The following is a 16,670-nucleotide window of genomic DNA, read 5'->3' as shown; positions in this document are numbered from 1 at the left end:
ATGGACGAAATCACCCAAACGGTTATGACTCAAACGGCTGTCTCGTAAGTACCCGCAGTCGGTTTACTTTTCCGTATTTGTAGTGTAATAGATCATAATATAATAACGTGTACATGTTATTTTATATATCCAAAACGAAAAAGCAATGTGGCGCAGACAAGAAAATAAAACCTATTTTCTAGCTAAGCACTAACAGTTTGCAAGTTTTCTTTTCACTATAGGGTCTAAGATATCGCGTGATGTGTGTATGTTCCTTGTACACGGCGGTCCGAGATATAGCGTGTTTTTCAAGAATAACAACGAACAATATTATAGTTTTTTTTATTTTTTGTTTATAGTGTTACTTTGTAATTTTTTCTATAATACAATATGTGCATAATATTTTTTTTAATTGTCGGATAAGAGTAAAGGTTATCAAACAAAACATTGCCAATATTTATCGTTATTATTTATTAATAGGAATTAAGTATCCACTCTTATTTACACTTATTCCCATTTTACCGGGTAACTTTCTATTTTTTAGTTACTATTGATAATTGAAACTAATAATTACTAATAGCTAATAATTAAGACTGGATCAGCCATTCCCTTTCCGGTGACGGACTTACAATTCGTTCCGAAAAGCAAATATGCTAACATACTCTTAAACTCTTTGAAGAATGCAGCCATGTGTCTTATTTGTTTTAGGGATAATTTTCTGTTGAAATAATAATTAATATTTTATTTAACCAATTATATAGTATACCTGAAAATTTTACACTTTCGGTGAAAATAATAATAATGTAGTTTTTCTTTATGATATAAAACACCTAGTTGATTGAGCTAAGGGCTTTTTGGAGCTCATTCTATCTGTTCTGTATTCTTAGTATATCGTGTTTATGTCACACTATTTATTTTACTCTATGTTTATAATATTATTATTTTTTTTTGCATATGATATTGATATGTGTTTATCAATAGTAGTGTGTTAATCTATTAATTTATTTGTTATAAATTTTATTCAAATACTAAACTTCTACTAATATATACTCTTTTACTATAAACATAGTGTACAAGATTTTCAGTACCTAGCAGAGTACCTAGTCTATTTTTAGGATATTAAAAATAATTGACTTAATCCTTTATGCCAGTTCAGACGTACAAGAAATACACGCACAGGTGATAATACGAGGCATGGACAGTGGACTAAGAGGCTTTATCATCTATCTCTCATTTTAATTTCTAAATCCACGCTTATACACAATTTTCAATTTCATAAAATCTGTAGCCATATAAAAAATTGTGTTAGTTGTTAGTAATAAATATAACTAGTGATGACTAATTATTATGTCATTGTGCAATTAAAGGTTTGGTTCGAATAACTTGCTAAGAACCAAGTGGAAAATTTGGAATATCAAAGAAAAAGAAAATGTTTATTAATGGGTTTGATAGTTTTCCACGCTTATAGCACAATGATTATATGCGATATGAAAATTCTAAAAAGTGTTATGATTCTTTAAAATAGTTTTAGATTGGTTCATAGTATATTTTTTGCAAACTCAAAATTGGTCAATACTCAATATGACGTTATATGAACTGAATTCATCGATATATTACATTTTGTTTAGTTTACACCGTGCTACAAATTCAGATATCTAACACAATTACACAATATATCTAAAGTTATATACCTTAGGTTAGAAAATATGTGGGTAAATTTAATGACAATAATACTGGTTGTCAATAATAATATTAAAATATTGAAAAAACGCTGCTTGCATAAACATGACCGTAATGAAACTACGAAAACTTAAGGTACATGTTGTTAGTAAGCAGCGTGTAAATAAGTAAACTTTTTAGTATTATTCAAAAAAATTAAAATCGTGGTTATGAATTACAGAATTTGTAAATACAAAATGTTATGTCTACGGATCATAATGATTTTTGTTAAAGCTGAAGATTAACTCATTAATTATTCAACTCGAGTTTGTCTAAAATAACAAGGAGCTCAACATTATTTTCTTTCGAGGCTCATCTCAATTTGCATTTGATTTCAGACAAAAAAATAATTTCTGTTCGAAGAATAAGATAATAAATATGTTATTCTAAGAACTGAAGATCCACATTTTTTATTTAAGTTTTTAATTAATATAATAGTAAAGATAAATTTGTTTTTAAAAAAATCTACAGGTTACTTTGGAGTTCATATCAAAAATAAATTACACGTGTAAACTGAACATAATACTATATTCTATACAGTATTGATTATTCAATTGCTAAGCTGTAATGTTATATGTTTAATAAAAGCTAAATTCGGTATATGTATATGTATATTATTCTTTCATAACAATCCGCATACAATGGGACATGGGTGTCGTTGATATTTGAAAGAACTCGTGTGTGTGTGTATGTATACTGTATATTATATTACAGTGAACACAAACGTCGGAAGGCAATGATAAAATAAAATATAAAATATGTTACGAAATAACCTTGTGCAGAGTACGCTTTTTGCAAGCCATCTCAGATCCGTTTGAAGTTAAGTCAGGCCTAAGACAGAGTAATCATTATCATTGCTTATAATAGTATAGGTTTTAAACTTGTGCTGAACATAATTGGGACGGTGTCCTTTTTTTTTTCAACGAACACAAAGTGAGACCAGTTTTGTCGCATTATAAGACAGGAACATATTTTATCCTATCAACAAAATATTCTTCAGAGGACGCTTTCCACTTGTAATTTGTAGTGTAAAATTAAGTTTTCGATGGATCGAATAATTTTTTGTCTGTGAATTTTTAAAGTAGAAGTTATTTAATATTTTCTATAAATTACTAAAAATTAGTGAATTATGAAAAATTAAAAATCGCTCAAGCATAGATAAATTGTATTTATTGTAAAAATGTTGTGATTTTACAAAAATTTCAAGACTTTTCGGTTAAGAATCGCGCAAATCTATTTTAATGAAAAAACGCATTTTTTTTTCATAAAAATTACTATGCTAAGCTGACAAAAAAAATTACAACCAATAAAGAATCCTCATTATTCCTTAATAAATATGTGGTTAGCGTTCGTTTAAGAAAACTATTAAATAGTATTCTATTGACAGCAACAGCAATCAATAAGAATGCGGGCAATTATAATAAGATTATTTTATTAATATTGCGAAATAAGATGTACTGCAATAACAACTATATCATTTCCAATTCAAAGCTACTAATTTACAAAATTGTCAACAAAAATTCAGACGCAAATTATAGTGAAACGCCAATTAAATTTGATTGTTATTAAATAGAAAAACACTTAAAAAATATTCAAAGTAGGAAGTTGAGAGTTCAATTAAAAAACAATCCGGTTATCATTTTTTATTACAATTTTTCAACGTTTCTCTAGAGAATTTTTATTATCCTTTTTTTTTGTACATTTCAGTTAGATTTGGTGTAACAAACAAATGGAATACGCAAAATCAAAATTCAAATAATATATTGTTTATCGTGTAAATAAAAATTAAATTATTTAAAAATAATAAAGGCCAATAGAATATTAAAAAATGTATGGTGTTATAGTGTTTATTATAGAGGTAAGTATTCGTTTACTATCTCAACGTAAAAAAGTAACTGGTGTTTGGTGACAAATGTAATTTAATAATTGATCTATTATATTATCTAGTATATTGGTTTTTGAAGGACTTCGTAAATAATAGTTATAGAGGAAGCATGCATAAATACAGTTGAAGTTAATTAACCGAGTTCAAGGTGTAATATAATGCGTAAATAATATTAAACAACTCTGAAATGTCTTTATTGTTTAAAACAGGGCTAAAGAAAGTTGTATTTTTTGTTCGTGAATATGTCTTTTTGTTTGCTAAGCGGTTGCGAGGAGAGAGAATTTAAAACGTTAATATATGTTACTAATTTTTTTACATATTGATATTTTAATCGCATAAACGAATGTAAAATATATATTTAGCTGCCCTTTTTTTTAGAAGAACTAAATAGGCGAGATAGCTTTCCTCGCTAATTTCTTTAGTAGTTCCACCTTGTGTATTTTTTTTCATATATAAAAATGTTCTATACAAACTGGCAACTGCATTCACAAAGAAAGAAAAACTAACTAGAGGGAAAATTTGGCTTTAATTTGAAATTTTTTTTAAAACAACCCAAAAGCAATTCAAATTAGAATCTACTTCCATTTTTTATGCAGTTAGTTATTTGTTAATTATATAACTTAAAAATTGTAAATAATATTTATTATTATAAATAATATTTTTTAATCACTTGACAGTTTTTTTTTCAACAATTTTGAATTTTCTTAGTCGCGCATGTTGAGATTGTTGAGTAAAAAATAGAGCATTGTTTAAAATTTATAATTATTCTAAAAAGTAATTTTAGTCGTGCAATGTGCAACAACTAAACACGGGAAATTAAGACTATAGATTAATACTATACATTGACGACGTATTATTTTGCTCGTGACTTGTCCATTTTAGAATTTTTTACAATACATAGTTATTTCTATAAAAACCAGACTGATAAATATTCCTGGATTCCATTTTCTATACATTTTTCATAATGTTTTGTTATTTGACAATAGAACAAGTGCGATCTTGTATTCCCGTTCAAATCATCAGTGACTTAAATGTGATCAGTTTTAATGTGCCATGTTTTCATGTGAGTAACACTTAATCAAGTACACTATAATGACTCACTCGGTATCACTCTTTAGGATTAGCTTAACTATTTTAGAAATACCCGATTAACCATTTAAATAAACTAAAAAATACAATAATAAAAGATATTGTATCCATCGCTAAAAATTGTCTTAGGCCTTAAAACGGCCACCACGGAATTTTGATTTACTACTTAGGTATACCGTGTACAAGTTCATATATTTTATGACAGTATTGAAAGTTTAAACGACCACTCTCGAAAATGTTAAGAAAAATCTTTAATTGTAGTGGGTAGCTATAACCGAAAAAAATAGAAAGCTGGATCCGGGCTATGATATGTTTCGTCAAAGTTGATATAAAACTACAAGCAATATTAATAAATTGGTACCTACTTTAGAAGCTTAAAATTACAAGTATTTTGCTAGTTAAATTGGTTAGATTAGATACAATTTATAGTATTATTGTTATTAAATTACCGGAATAGCGTGTTTGGATAATACCTATAATTATAATACAATACGAGTTTCGTCAAAAACCAGGAAACAAGGGAACAAACTTTTGAAATTACCGAAGAAATGGCCTCAAGCAAGAGCAGTAACCGTAAAACGCAAGCAGTCGCCTGAACGACCCCGTGCCATCAAGACTATGTCGAAAGTAAAGCCTTCGATTTCGCACAATTTCGTGGAAAATTTGTTCAAGCAGACGAGATTTACCAAGTAAATATAGCACATATTGTGAAACGCGTACACGTACGTAACCCGCAAATGCTATGTAACAAATGCTTTATAATATGATTAAAACCTAACCGTAGGTATATCGTATCACCCGCTGCCATCTATTATTAATAATTGTAGTAAAGGGATTGGTTTTTTTTTTAAGTAGGGATTTTGTTTACATAACTTCTCAAAACAAATTTAAAAAAAAGCTAGTAGTTTTCAAAAAAACGATTTTGAGAAAACCGCCAGCGTTTAAAGTTTAAATTAAAAATAGATAGACTGGGCGTACCTCTTGTGTAAGCTATAATCAGTAAAATAATCAAATATTCAGATATTTTACTGAACAATTTTCAAATAAGACTTGCCTACAACATGTATATGTTTATCAAAGTAAAACTAAGGAAAACAAATTATACAGGCGTTTAATCGTATTTTGGTTATTTTAGAAGCTTACACGCAAATCACTAATATTAACAAAATTAACTAAGCCCACGCAGATATTTTAAACTTAAAAAATTCAAAGTTATACGTATTTTTTTTTTTTTATAAATACACATGGAAAACAATGTTAGGTATGAGAAAATAGACATTACCATGACTTACTTACTAGTTGCTGGCACATAAATAATATAGAACAGGATATTTTCATATTTTTATACACGTTTATAGTTATACAATATAGTCAATAGCTATATAATATACAGTTGGCTGTTTAAAAATATTAAGCATCTTACAGATACCTAATTATTCAACACATGTCTTATTGGCCTACACACAGCACTTAGACGAGAGACACACTGGGAAAATTTATTTCGTTAGTTAAAAACGCGTGTATTTAAATGGAGCAACATACTGTTGTTTCCGAAACGTTATCTCAAATTAATTTTGTAAACAAGTTTCATGAAATAAAACATAAAAAAACGAATAAAAAAGTATGTATATTAATTAGTGTAAACTTATGCACACTTATAAAATAATGTATTGCATTATTTTGTACTTAATACAATATACTATGTAAACTTATTAGCATAATTAACCAAATTTAAATATCATAATATCATAGGCGCAATTTCCATTTTTAACTTGGGGGGGGGGCTGGAATTAAAAAAAATATATATATATAAGTAAATATATTTTTGTATTTCAAAATTGTATGCATAACCTAATTTTTTTGGGGGGGGCTAAGCCCACCCTTGCCCCCCGTATTTGCGCCTATGCATAATATTATTATTAAATATTAATTTTTAATATTTATAGTTATTAGTTATAATACCTAGGTACTAGTTATACCTACTATTATTATTACTATATTATCATATATTACTATTATTATTATTTAGTATCATATCAAATTAAAAAATGCACAACAAATATGTGATTGAAAAATTAAAAATAATTTAGAAGTGTCAAAATTCAATTTTGAAAAAAGTATGTTATATTATGAGTAAGAAAGTATGCCACTCTCCCCTATGTAAATATTAACATTATATATGTACCTACTTTTACGTATAAATTTTCAAATATTTTTAATAGATATTCTACAAAATGTCAAAGACATATTATAATTTTAATATGAAACTTGCTAAATTTGTTGAACAGTATCCAATTCTGTATAATTTTCATTAGCCAGAATACAGTAAACGAGATGCCTTAAGTAAAACATGGGGAAATGTTGCAAAGGAAATGAATACAACTGGTAGGTATTATTGATTATTTTTTTTATTTTACAAAATTAGATTATATTTCTTTTTATATTAGTTTATAGTGTAATTATTTTGCCATGGTAATGAACAATTGGTTTAACAAAGTAATTTGAAAGGTACCTAGTCTCTCAAGGCTGAAGCTGAATTAAAATCTCTTGGTATATTATAAACTTATGTCAGATTCAGTTTAGTAGTAGTTTCTTCACTAAATCTGTTTCTTGAAAGGCAATTGGCTCAGAATTTTGCTCCTCAGTTTTTTAAATATAACTATGAAGTACACAAACACATTTTATAATTGATATGGCTGTTTTCTCTGAGCATAAAATTGGGCCTTGAAATAATTTCAACTTAGACACTAGCATTCCACTGACTTTCGAGCTCTACTCAATCTGTAATTAAATATGCGTTTTTTATCTGTTAAATCTTTTTGTGGAAAAAGTCACATGAGAAATAACTTTAATGGAAATGCTTCATCACCGCAAAAAAAATATATGTTATTTTTACTGGGTTATCATCAAACGAAAGTGATTCTGACTCTGGCAAATTTAATTCTCCTCTTTTTAACCAACAACCTAGTATAGGTGATCGAAAAATTCCGCCGTCACTATTCCGACCTAAATCTCCTACATCTATGGTTGTAAAACAGCCATCAGCATCTGCGCAGGCTAGCAGTTGAACTAAAAAAAAAACCTTTATAGTTTATGTTTCTTGAACCTGCAAACTTCTGAACTCAAAAATATTTGCCGTCAATAGATCCATCACAATGTGGGAAATTCCACAATGAATTGTAACAATCAGCTATAGTTTTCCAGGTCTATATTGCATTACACGTTTTAAAAACTATTAATCCAATAGTTGATGCACCTATCATGAAATTAAATGCAAGCTGTTTAAAGTTTATACCAGTAGCTTCTTCCTTTGATTTAACCATCACATAACAATAATATCATCATCGGACGAAATATTTATGACTAAAATAAGCTGTATAATATACTGTTAAGTAGGCAGGCAAAAAAAATACTTATGAAACAAATTTGTTCTATGTGTATTGACTATGTTTTGACTATATTTATGTTTTGTGTAATTAATTTTATTAAACAAAGTTCTCCTGTGTGTTACCCGCCTAACACACATAGTTTCATGGTATTTAATCCTTACACGGCTTTAAGACCGGCACTCAATTGGCTTGTTTAAGGTCTAGGCCATGTAGAAGAGCTTAGTCGTCTTAAATATTTAGACAAATTTTAATTTTCACTGTGTAAACAATTTTGAGTTCTGTAACACCGTTTGTCATTTGGCCTACATTTTTTGTTTAGTTTCATAAATATATTCTTGCTCACTTCTACTACTACACACACTATCTGATAAAATTAGTGAGCAGGTAAAAATATTATTCATTGGGAGCCAATTTTTCATCATGCTAAACACCGTATCATGTTTTTTTTAAACTCAAGCTTACTATACACAATTGTAATTAAAATTACAAATTTTTTTAATAAAAAATAAAAATTTATACTACATGGATGTCCATTTTCGTTTGATGGGTTTTAGGAAAGAAATTATTGGATTGTGCAAAGTATTCAAGAAACTCGTAACCGCTTATGGCGCTGAGTCCACTTCGACGGTGGCGGCCATGAGTTCCGCTGTTTTGATTTCAGTGCCCACACAGGTTTACTTAGACAAATATTGACTGTTCAAATTGCTTCATTGTTCAATTAAATTGCCATGTAGGGGTTCGACCGAATAATGTTCAGGGAACTGTTGCAAAACGAATTTGGCATTTCCACCGAAGAGATCCTGACCGACAGGATATTTTGTTTCTTTGATCTGCGTAACGACGGCGTCATACACGAGGATGAATGGGTCACAGGGCTATCAGTTTTACTTAAAGGCACTCAAGAGGAACGAATCAAGTATACCTTTACCATATACGACCTCAACAATGATGGTTACATCAGTCGAGAGGAGATTTTCAATTTATTAAGGTGATTGATGTGCAAACCTTATTTAACAATAGTTACAACATTTTGTCAGTATTCAAAGTCTGTTGATTTGTTCACAGGAATTGTCTTGTTAAACATCCTCAAGACGAGGACCCGGACGAAGGAGTGCGAGAGCTGGTGGATATAGTTTTGCGTAAAATGGACCACGACAACGATTCCAAGTTATCGTTTGAGGACTTCTCCTCTTCGGTTAATCACCAGACATTGTTGTTAGAAGCTTTTGGTCAGTGTTTGCCGTCCAGAGAAGCATCAGAAAAGTTTCTAAGCTCCATTACCTTTATTTGATGTACAAAACGGACATTATTGGAATTTTCATATGAATACGATAAAATAAAATTAATGCTAGAAATAAAAAACAAATAATGTCTATACAAAAACATTATTTGTAAGTCCATGCAAGGTCTTACTAAATTCATAGCATATTTGGCAATAAAACAATCAATGATCCGCAAAAATTAAACAAATTACATTTTTTGTACTAAATTTAGTCCGCAAGCTACATTAAATGATTTATGGTCAAATACATTTCCTCAAGGTTTTCATTAATTAACTAATATACATGATGTATTTTTCCATACCTAATTAAGCAAAAAATGTACAACATAAATATTATACAAATAATTATATTTAATTATGTTAATCGATGGTCCTAGTTAATTTTCATGCTAACTTTAGAAATTAAAATAGTTTGTTTAACCAAAAAACTTATTGTTTTATTCTTTATGCAAAGCTGAGAAGGTATTGATTTTACAATTTTTTATTTTATTTTTGTGTCTTGACCTATGATATTTCCTAAACCACTGAACCAATTTTTTCATGTAGCAAGTCAATAGATTAAAAATCGTACTCGAAAGGTACTTTATTGGGCCAACAATTTAAAAAGGCCAACCCCATAAAAATGATAAAAAAACACCCAAAAATGTATACATTTTTAAACTTATAACTTTACCGTAAATAGCGGAGCAAGTTCCAAATTTGTATAGAAATATTCCTTAGGTATTGTATTATCAATATACAACAAAACAAAAAATATTAAATCCCCTTTCTCCCAGGGGTAAATTTTTTTTCTTTATTTCTATTTTTAGGTGTAACTTTAGGGCTTAAGGTCTGTCAGTTAGACTGAAGGACAAAGGTAGATCTAGAGTGAGACTATAATGTGTGGTGTTCATTACAAAAGTGGTGTAACTTTTTTTTAAATATACATATTTTTGCTTAATGGGGTCATTTAATCATATCTTTAGTTATTATAGAGAAGCAACTCTAATAAATGCAAAAAATAAAAAAATAAAACACTGATAAATACCTGTATTGGATTTCCTAGACAATAATTTACAAAAAGCTCGTTATTTAAAAATTCAATTACGAGGAGATTCACATTTACAATGAAGGACACATGTATACAATTTTGTAAACTATTTATAGTCAAACTATTTTTTTTATTAAAGGGAAAACTAAAACTAAAAAGAGGAAAATTGCACTTAGACTATTTACTAATGCACATTTCTAAGTTGCTATGTGAGAATGAATCAACAGTAAATAGGTACCCGAAAAATATTTTTATTATGCTGGTGGTTTACCTAATAGTAGCAGACAGTCTACCTTAATCATATCCACTCAAATACTAAAAATATAATTTTTAGTACATTAAGTCATTACAATGCTTTCATCGATATTTGTGTTTCTACGATTACAGATTTGGATTAAAGCATTTATAATTATTAGGACAGGTGTTTACAGCTTTTGTGATTCACCCACACATATTTATATTGTAATTTTATTAATTTAATTAGGTATAGGAAATTATTAGGACAGACATACTCGAATATAACTCGAATAATATCTACTAAAAATACAATTTTAACTGTCACAATGACTTTTTAAATATTTAATATTTCTACCATCTACAGATTTACATTGAAGAGTTTATTTGCTAGTCACTTTTTTCAAATTTATTCAGATGTATTTAGAATACCCTTGAGTAAATTATTAATAAAATTAAAATAAATACTCTATTTTTGAAAAGTATATTTTTATTTAAGTTGTTTTATTTTACTTCAGAAAATATATTTTTAATTATAGTGTATCCAATTATCAATTGTACAATATTTTATGTTTAAATTATACAATAATAATTTATATATATATATAAAAAATTTGTTTTTTTATATTATACAATTATGTTTATTAATTTCACTATTAATAAAATAATTATCTAAGAATGTTATATCAACTGCTCAATGTCGTCTTACCACATTAGTTTTTACACATGTATAATAATTTTTACTTTTCTTTGGGCACAATCTTTTCTTTATCTTTATCTTTAGCAGCAGCTATAGTACTGGGCGTAATACCTGCCGCAGCTGCTATATTTCCAATACTGCACGTGTCTCCAGTTTCTAATTGTTTTAACAATCGAAACAGTGCAGATGCTTCTCTAATTTGTATAAAGTCAATGCAGAATGCTTGAACTTCAATGAACAATTCCTTTGAATAAAGAATGAGATGAACTTTGGTTTATTGTATACATAATTTAACCCTAGATAAGGCGCACGGGGTACCTTAGACTCATAATTTAGTTATGAGATTGACGTGAAAAGTTAAACTAAGTCATACTTAATTTAAGTGTGACTGAAAACCGTGCGCCTGATAAAGGATTATGAAAATCTAAGTTGCAAATTAATCAATTAAAGTTGAATTTTAATTTGTACGTTACCTGCACATTGATTATTTTGTTTCTAATAAGGGATTGTAGAAAAACACATACAAGTCGAACTAGACGATTTTGCATGTATTGATCTTTGATCGTTTCACAGGCGACAATGCAGTTTGATATATAAAGGTGAACAAATTCCGTCGGTAGTTCAACAGTGGTGGTTAATCTAAACGGACATTTAAATTATAATGTGCTGTTATAGCTTGGTTTAGCTGAGTATATTTAGATACCTATTTACTACTTCCATCGAATGTAACGACATTTCCATATTGACTAAAACGGAGAAATAATCGGTTATATAATGAGATTGCATAAGTTTTAGCAAAACCTCAATGGCAATTAGCGGATTGTTCTCGACTAGATCTGGTAGCTAGAAAATAACAATGTGTTAAACACGTATGTTTTGGAAACCAGGAATAGAGAATTTCTTACTTTACACGGAGTGAGTCCGATATAATATACAAGTTTTGGGTCATTTACAAGTTCGGCTAATAGGTGCTGCTGTTGTTGTAATGTTAGTGGGGCTTTGAGAGCTTTGGACATGAGTTCTCTTGCTTCGGTCGCAGCATTAGTTGATACACACATTGTTTTATCATACATAATCTGATGGTTAGAGCGACCGCTCATATTCAGCCAGACCATCTAAAAAAAGGTATGCCTAACATTGTCCACTTTCTTCACAATAGTTCTACTTAATATGGGAGTAGGAGGGGGGAGGATAATTATTTCATTGAAATCAAGAATATTAAATTATAATATAATAAATAATAATAAATAGTACTTTTTATTAAAAAATAAAAAATAAATTATTTTTAAAAACTTACTTCTTCCTTACAAATATATAATGGTGGCACTAATCGCATCATTTCTGGTTTGAAGTTATGAAAAACGTAAGATTTTGGTCCACTAATGAGCGTCTCTAAAACTTGCTTAGCGCCTTCTTTAGATCTGTCCATAGATAAATCATTATTGTTCATAATAAAATAAAATACAAAAAAAATACTACAGTTTTATTAAAATACAAATTACTCTGTTTTTTGGGGATCGGGAATTATGATTGGAAGTGAACTTTTTGCGGTTCTTGGAAGACTTTTTCGCCGATCTTTAATAGCATTAAGAATTGAGGCGGTATTAACTACTGGCTTGCTGGGATCATTTCTCGCAGTCAAAACTTGTTTAGCCGACTTCCTTAATAACTCTTTAGAGTTTTGTGACATAATTAAGTTTGACAAGAATGTTTTGACAGGCATTGTCAAAACAGGTAAGTCCCCGATATATTCATTTTTACTCACTTTTTTATGCTGCAAACAATTAATAATATTATACCACAATAGATTTGTACTATTAAATTTATAAGTTATATACAAAATTACCAAAAGATGCATAAAAACAGGAGCTAATGGATTTGTTGCAATGGGTTCATTTCTGTATAATTCATAACATAATACAATTGCTGCAAATTTTTGTGTTTGATTGAGCAGGAAATCAGAGTGTTGAATCAACATAAGTAAAGTGCATCCAACTGCAATAAAAAATAAATATATTTCCATACAATGTTATTTAATGAAATAAAAATTACCGCCAGTGAAGTTGATAAGCAGAATTTATATAAAATACAAAAAAGTAATAACTAAAAATAATCTTTTTTTATTTATTTTGTAGATAACACGAATAAAAATATTTTTTAAAAAAAGTGATTGATATTGTTAAATTAATTAGCTTGATAGTTGTGTTTATTCGACTACTATATAGTTAATATTAAGATATAAATATAAAATGTTCTATTTATTTCAATAATTAATAACAGTTTTCATCTTTTTAGTTTATAAAATTAAGTATAGTTTAACAGTACTAAAATTACAGGCTGACTATACTAAAATGTTGAGCCAAAATGTGCAACAGGCCATTAACAAAATTATCGGTTAATATAATAAAAAAGCGTAATTTATTAAAATTATGAAAGTATTAAACATCATAAACTTTGTAAATATTTTCTAACAGCAAATAAAGGTTTAATAAAGAACAGTTACCTTTGAAATTGTCTTCTCGTTTGAAATACTGATGCAATTGTGATACTAGGTACTCCAATGTTTGGTTTTCAACCGTTTCTTCGCTAAGAATGCTAAACAAAAAAAAAAATGATTACATCAATTATACGAGCAGTTTAAAAAGATAAAGTAATAAATCATACTTCATTAGAATAGACAACTGATTAACTGTGAGGAACATTTTAAAGTTAAAGAAAAAAAATGTAGAAACTACAAAATGTTAGGTATTTTTAAAATATAATGATGTAATTCTATACAATTAGTATTATGAATAATCTAAATAAATGATATAATTTATACTGTATTGGTTACTAAGTTAAGCAAATTGTTTTATGTATTAATTTTTTAAGAATACGAGGGCTTTAACGTAAACATTATATTATATTATAAACACAAAAGTTAAATCATAAGTGTTTAATTTGATAACTAAGTACTGATAAACAAAATGTTATCACCTCGGGTAAGCAAAGGTCGTTGTAAACGTGACAAAGAGGATGCAAGTTAACCTGTAGTAAAGGAGGGAAACATTTTTTAGTGCTAATTTTCGTTTATTTACTTAAATAATAATACAATTATGATTTTTGTTTATTTATTATTAAAAATTAAACTATAAAATATTCAGTATAATACTGTACTTAATGTTGTTTCGTTTATTATATACCTGTGTCAAAAATACATATGCTATTATTTGTCGTCATTATTATTTATTAAAATTTAAATGTAACCGGAAATCTTGCTGTTGTGCCTTTAATGTAAGTATAATTATAATATTAATAATAAGTTGTACAAGCATCGTTGTAAACAAGCTAACACTTTCAGACTTAATAATGCATTTTGGTTCGTGTTTATTGTGCAAATTTAAATTAGATTATTACTGATTCAGATTGAGATGTACGCTCATATATTTGTGTGGCTATGTCGTGTGTATAAATATAATATATTTATAAGGTTATAAAATTAACCGGGTTACACATTGCGTAATTGCGTGTAGCAAGACTACCAACGATGTGCATGTGCATCTGATGTTATCACGCATACATTTAACATACCAAAAAACTAGTTACTAGTTACAGCTTAAGATGTTATCAAATTTGTCTTTTTTCCATTATCAGTTGTAGCCTGTAGGCATATCGTGTTTGCTTGAATTTAAATTTGTTTTTTACTTGCTTTTTTTCTATACAAGCTCTAATAGTCTAATTATTTGTTTATATAGTATAATGTTTTATGTTTTGTCATTTAAATTTAGTATTTTTTATTATTATCGTGATCACGGCGCACTGTAAAATTATCCCGCCAATTTGCAGTTTCAGTATTTTCGTTAGAATCAATTTTATATTACCATGGATACTATGTTGGATAGCGATCATTGAGAAGAAATTAACTACATGGCTAAATTACATAAATAAAGGTAAGATTCTTAAAATTTAGCAAAATTGCTATAAAGTGATCCTAAATTCTTTTCAAATTAAAAAAAAATCCAAATTTTTAGCTTTAATTTTAAATATACATCAAAATTATGTTTTATTTTAATTACAAATTGTGAAGTGATAAAACTTAGGTAAGTTTATTTTCGGAACTTAATTTAGATAAATTATTATACTACGTTAAGGGCTTTTAGTGTTACTATTATTTTATATTTAAGCCAATTGACTGATAATTGTTAATTTACTATAATCAGTAAATGAAAATATTGTAAAAAACCCCCTTAAATATATTTCATGACCATGTATAGTTCTTATCTATGATATTTCTTTTTAGAAATCTATAAAATATTTTATCATAATAACATTAAATACTAAATTACAGTTTGAATCATATTACAATTTTTGAATAGTTAATATTGTAAAAGTAAGTTATTAGTTAGGAATAAATAATAAAATATTTATTAAACCATTAACTAAAAGAATAATACACCAAAACGTAGATACATATTTTGGTTCCAATACTATCATAACCAGCGGTCACATTAGACTGACTGTTTATTTTTTATGGTTTAGGGATTTTAAATCTTTTATTATTTTAATTTTAACTGTATAGAGTTGTTTATATATAACTACTAATGTTGCTTAGGTTTTTTTAGATAGTAAGATATGTTTGATACATAGGTTTATTGGGTATAGGTTTCAAAGTTTTATATAGTTACTATAAGTTGATAAATTAATCGTATAACAATAATAGGTATTAATCTTTCTTTCAACTTTTAGTATAATATCGATACACTTGATAACATTTAACCGGTTATTCATTTTTCTTTAAAGGTTAGAATTAGATATTTAAGAACTAAACTACTCGTTTAGCATAATAATACAAAATATTACAAATGATTTCTACAAGTGTTTACAAGCGCATACAAAATAAATTTATATTGTCTTAATAACATTATAATTTAAATTAAAGTAAAATCTTTTATACCTATACTGAATGTTTGAGTTTTGTTATTGTAGTTTAGTAGAATTTGGCTAATAGAAAATGAATTCTTTAACAAATTAGATCTTTGGTTGATAACAAGTGTACATTATGATTGTTGGTATCATGTAATGGAATATAGTATATATTATATAACTAGTATGTAAATAAATGAATCTTAACTTTAACCTACAAATTGATTATAAAATTGGTTGCATAGTCATGTATAATGTTAGTAACTGTGCTTGGGTTTTTTTTCTTTGAAAAGCTTATACAAACTTAATTTGAACTATTATATACTATATTAACAAGAAAATTTAACTATTAGAAATAATGAACATTATATAAGTGGAATTCCAGTGCAATCATTGCTTGAGATATTTGTTAAGTTGGATAAATTGATTATATACTTATCATGTCTACATTATGGTTTTTA

General features: G+C 27.7%; 3 protein-coding genes across 3 annotated transcripts in view; 2 read left to right on the top strand and 1 right to left on the bottom strand.

The window, feature by feature from the left end:
* On the top strand, positions 1–9,622 carry LOC126839391 (calaxin-like). Its single transcript, XM_050574708.1, has 5 exons — positions 1–44; positions 5,185–5,361; positions 8,616–8,733; positions 8,796–9,049; positions 9,127–9,622. Exons 1-5 carry the CDS (start codon positions 1–3, stop codon positions 9,350–9,352), a joined length of 819 nt encoding a protein of 272 aa, XP_050430665.1. The 3' UTR covers positions 9,353–9,622.
* Positions 9,623–11,249: 1,627 nt separating this feature from the next.
* Positions 11,250–14,195, bottom strand: LOC126838415 (CCR4-NOT transcription complex subunit 11). Its single transcript, XM_050572813.1, has 9 exons — positions 13,972–14,195; positions 13,811–13,902; positions 13,154–13,302; positions 12,810–13,081; positions 12,605–12,728; positions 12,213–12,422; positions 12,011–12,150; positions 11,781–11,946; positions 11,250–11,551 (listed from the first exon to the last, which is right to left on the bottom strand). Exons 1-9 carry the CDS (start codon positions 14,007–14,009, stop codon positions 11,348–11,350), a joined length of 1,395 nt encoding a protein of 464 aa, XP_050428770.1. The 5' UTR covers positions 14,010–14,195; the 3' UTR covers positions 11,250–11,347.
* A 767-nt stretch (positions 14,196–14,962) lies between these two features.
* Positions 14,963–16,670, top strand: part of LOC126838740 (pro-neuregulin-3, membrane-bound isoform-like) — a 61,705-nt gene continuing 59,997 nt past the window's right edge. Inside the window, exon 1 of the mRNA XM_050573405.1 lies at positions 14,963–15,236. Coding sequence (XP_050429362.1) covers positions 15,053–15,236 — 184 coding nt within the window. The 5' untranslated portion in view covers positions 14,963–15,052. The remainder of the gene's footprint in view (positions 15,237–16,670) is intronic.

This window comes from Adelges cooleyi, unplaced genomic scaffold, assembly GCF_023614345.1.
Source record: "Adelges cooleyi isolate 19-005CV unplaced genomic scaffold, UGA_ACOO_1.1 ACOO_flye_CR_arks_rails_tigmint_CR_PRNA_30, whole genome shotgun sequence".
In the NCBI taxonomy this organism is placed as follows: Eukaryota; Metazoa; Arthropoda; class Insecta; order Hemiptera; family Adelgidae; genus Adelges; species Adelges cooleyi.
Note: the sequence above shows the minus strand (reverse complement) of the source record. Positions and strands in the feature narration are given on the sequence as shown.

Bases quoted from the DNA above. Each gene is read 5' to 3' on its own strand.
- LOC126838415 (XM_050572813.1), bottom strand. From the start codon at position 14,009: ATGTTCCTCACAGTTAATCAGTTGTCTATTCTAATGAA. The intron at 13,082-13,153 runs GTAATTTTGTAT...AATTGTTTGCAG, and splicing joins CTGTTTTTATGCATCTTTTG to CATAAAAAAGTGAGTAAAAA. The intron at 12,423-12,604 runs GTAAGTTTTTAA...ACCTTTTTTTAG, and splicing joins TATATATTTGTAAGGAAGAA to ATGGTCTGGCTGAATATGAG.
- LOC126839391 (XM_050574708.1), top strand. From the start codon at position 1: ATGGACGAAATCACCCAAACGGTTATGACTCAAACGGCTGTCTC. The intron at 45-5,184 runs GTAAGTACCCGC...GTCAAAAACCAG, and splicing joins ATGACTCAAACGGCTGTCTC to GAAACAAGGGAACAAACTTT. The intron at 8,734-8,795 runs GTTTACTTAGAC...ATTGCCATGTAG, and splicing joins TGATTTCAGTGCCCACACAG to GGGTTCGACCGAATAATGTT.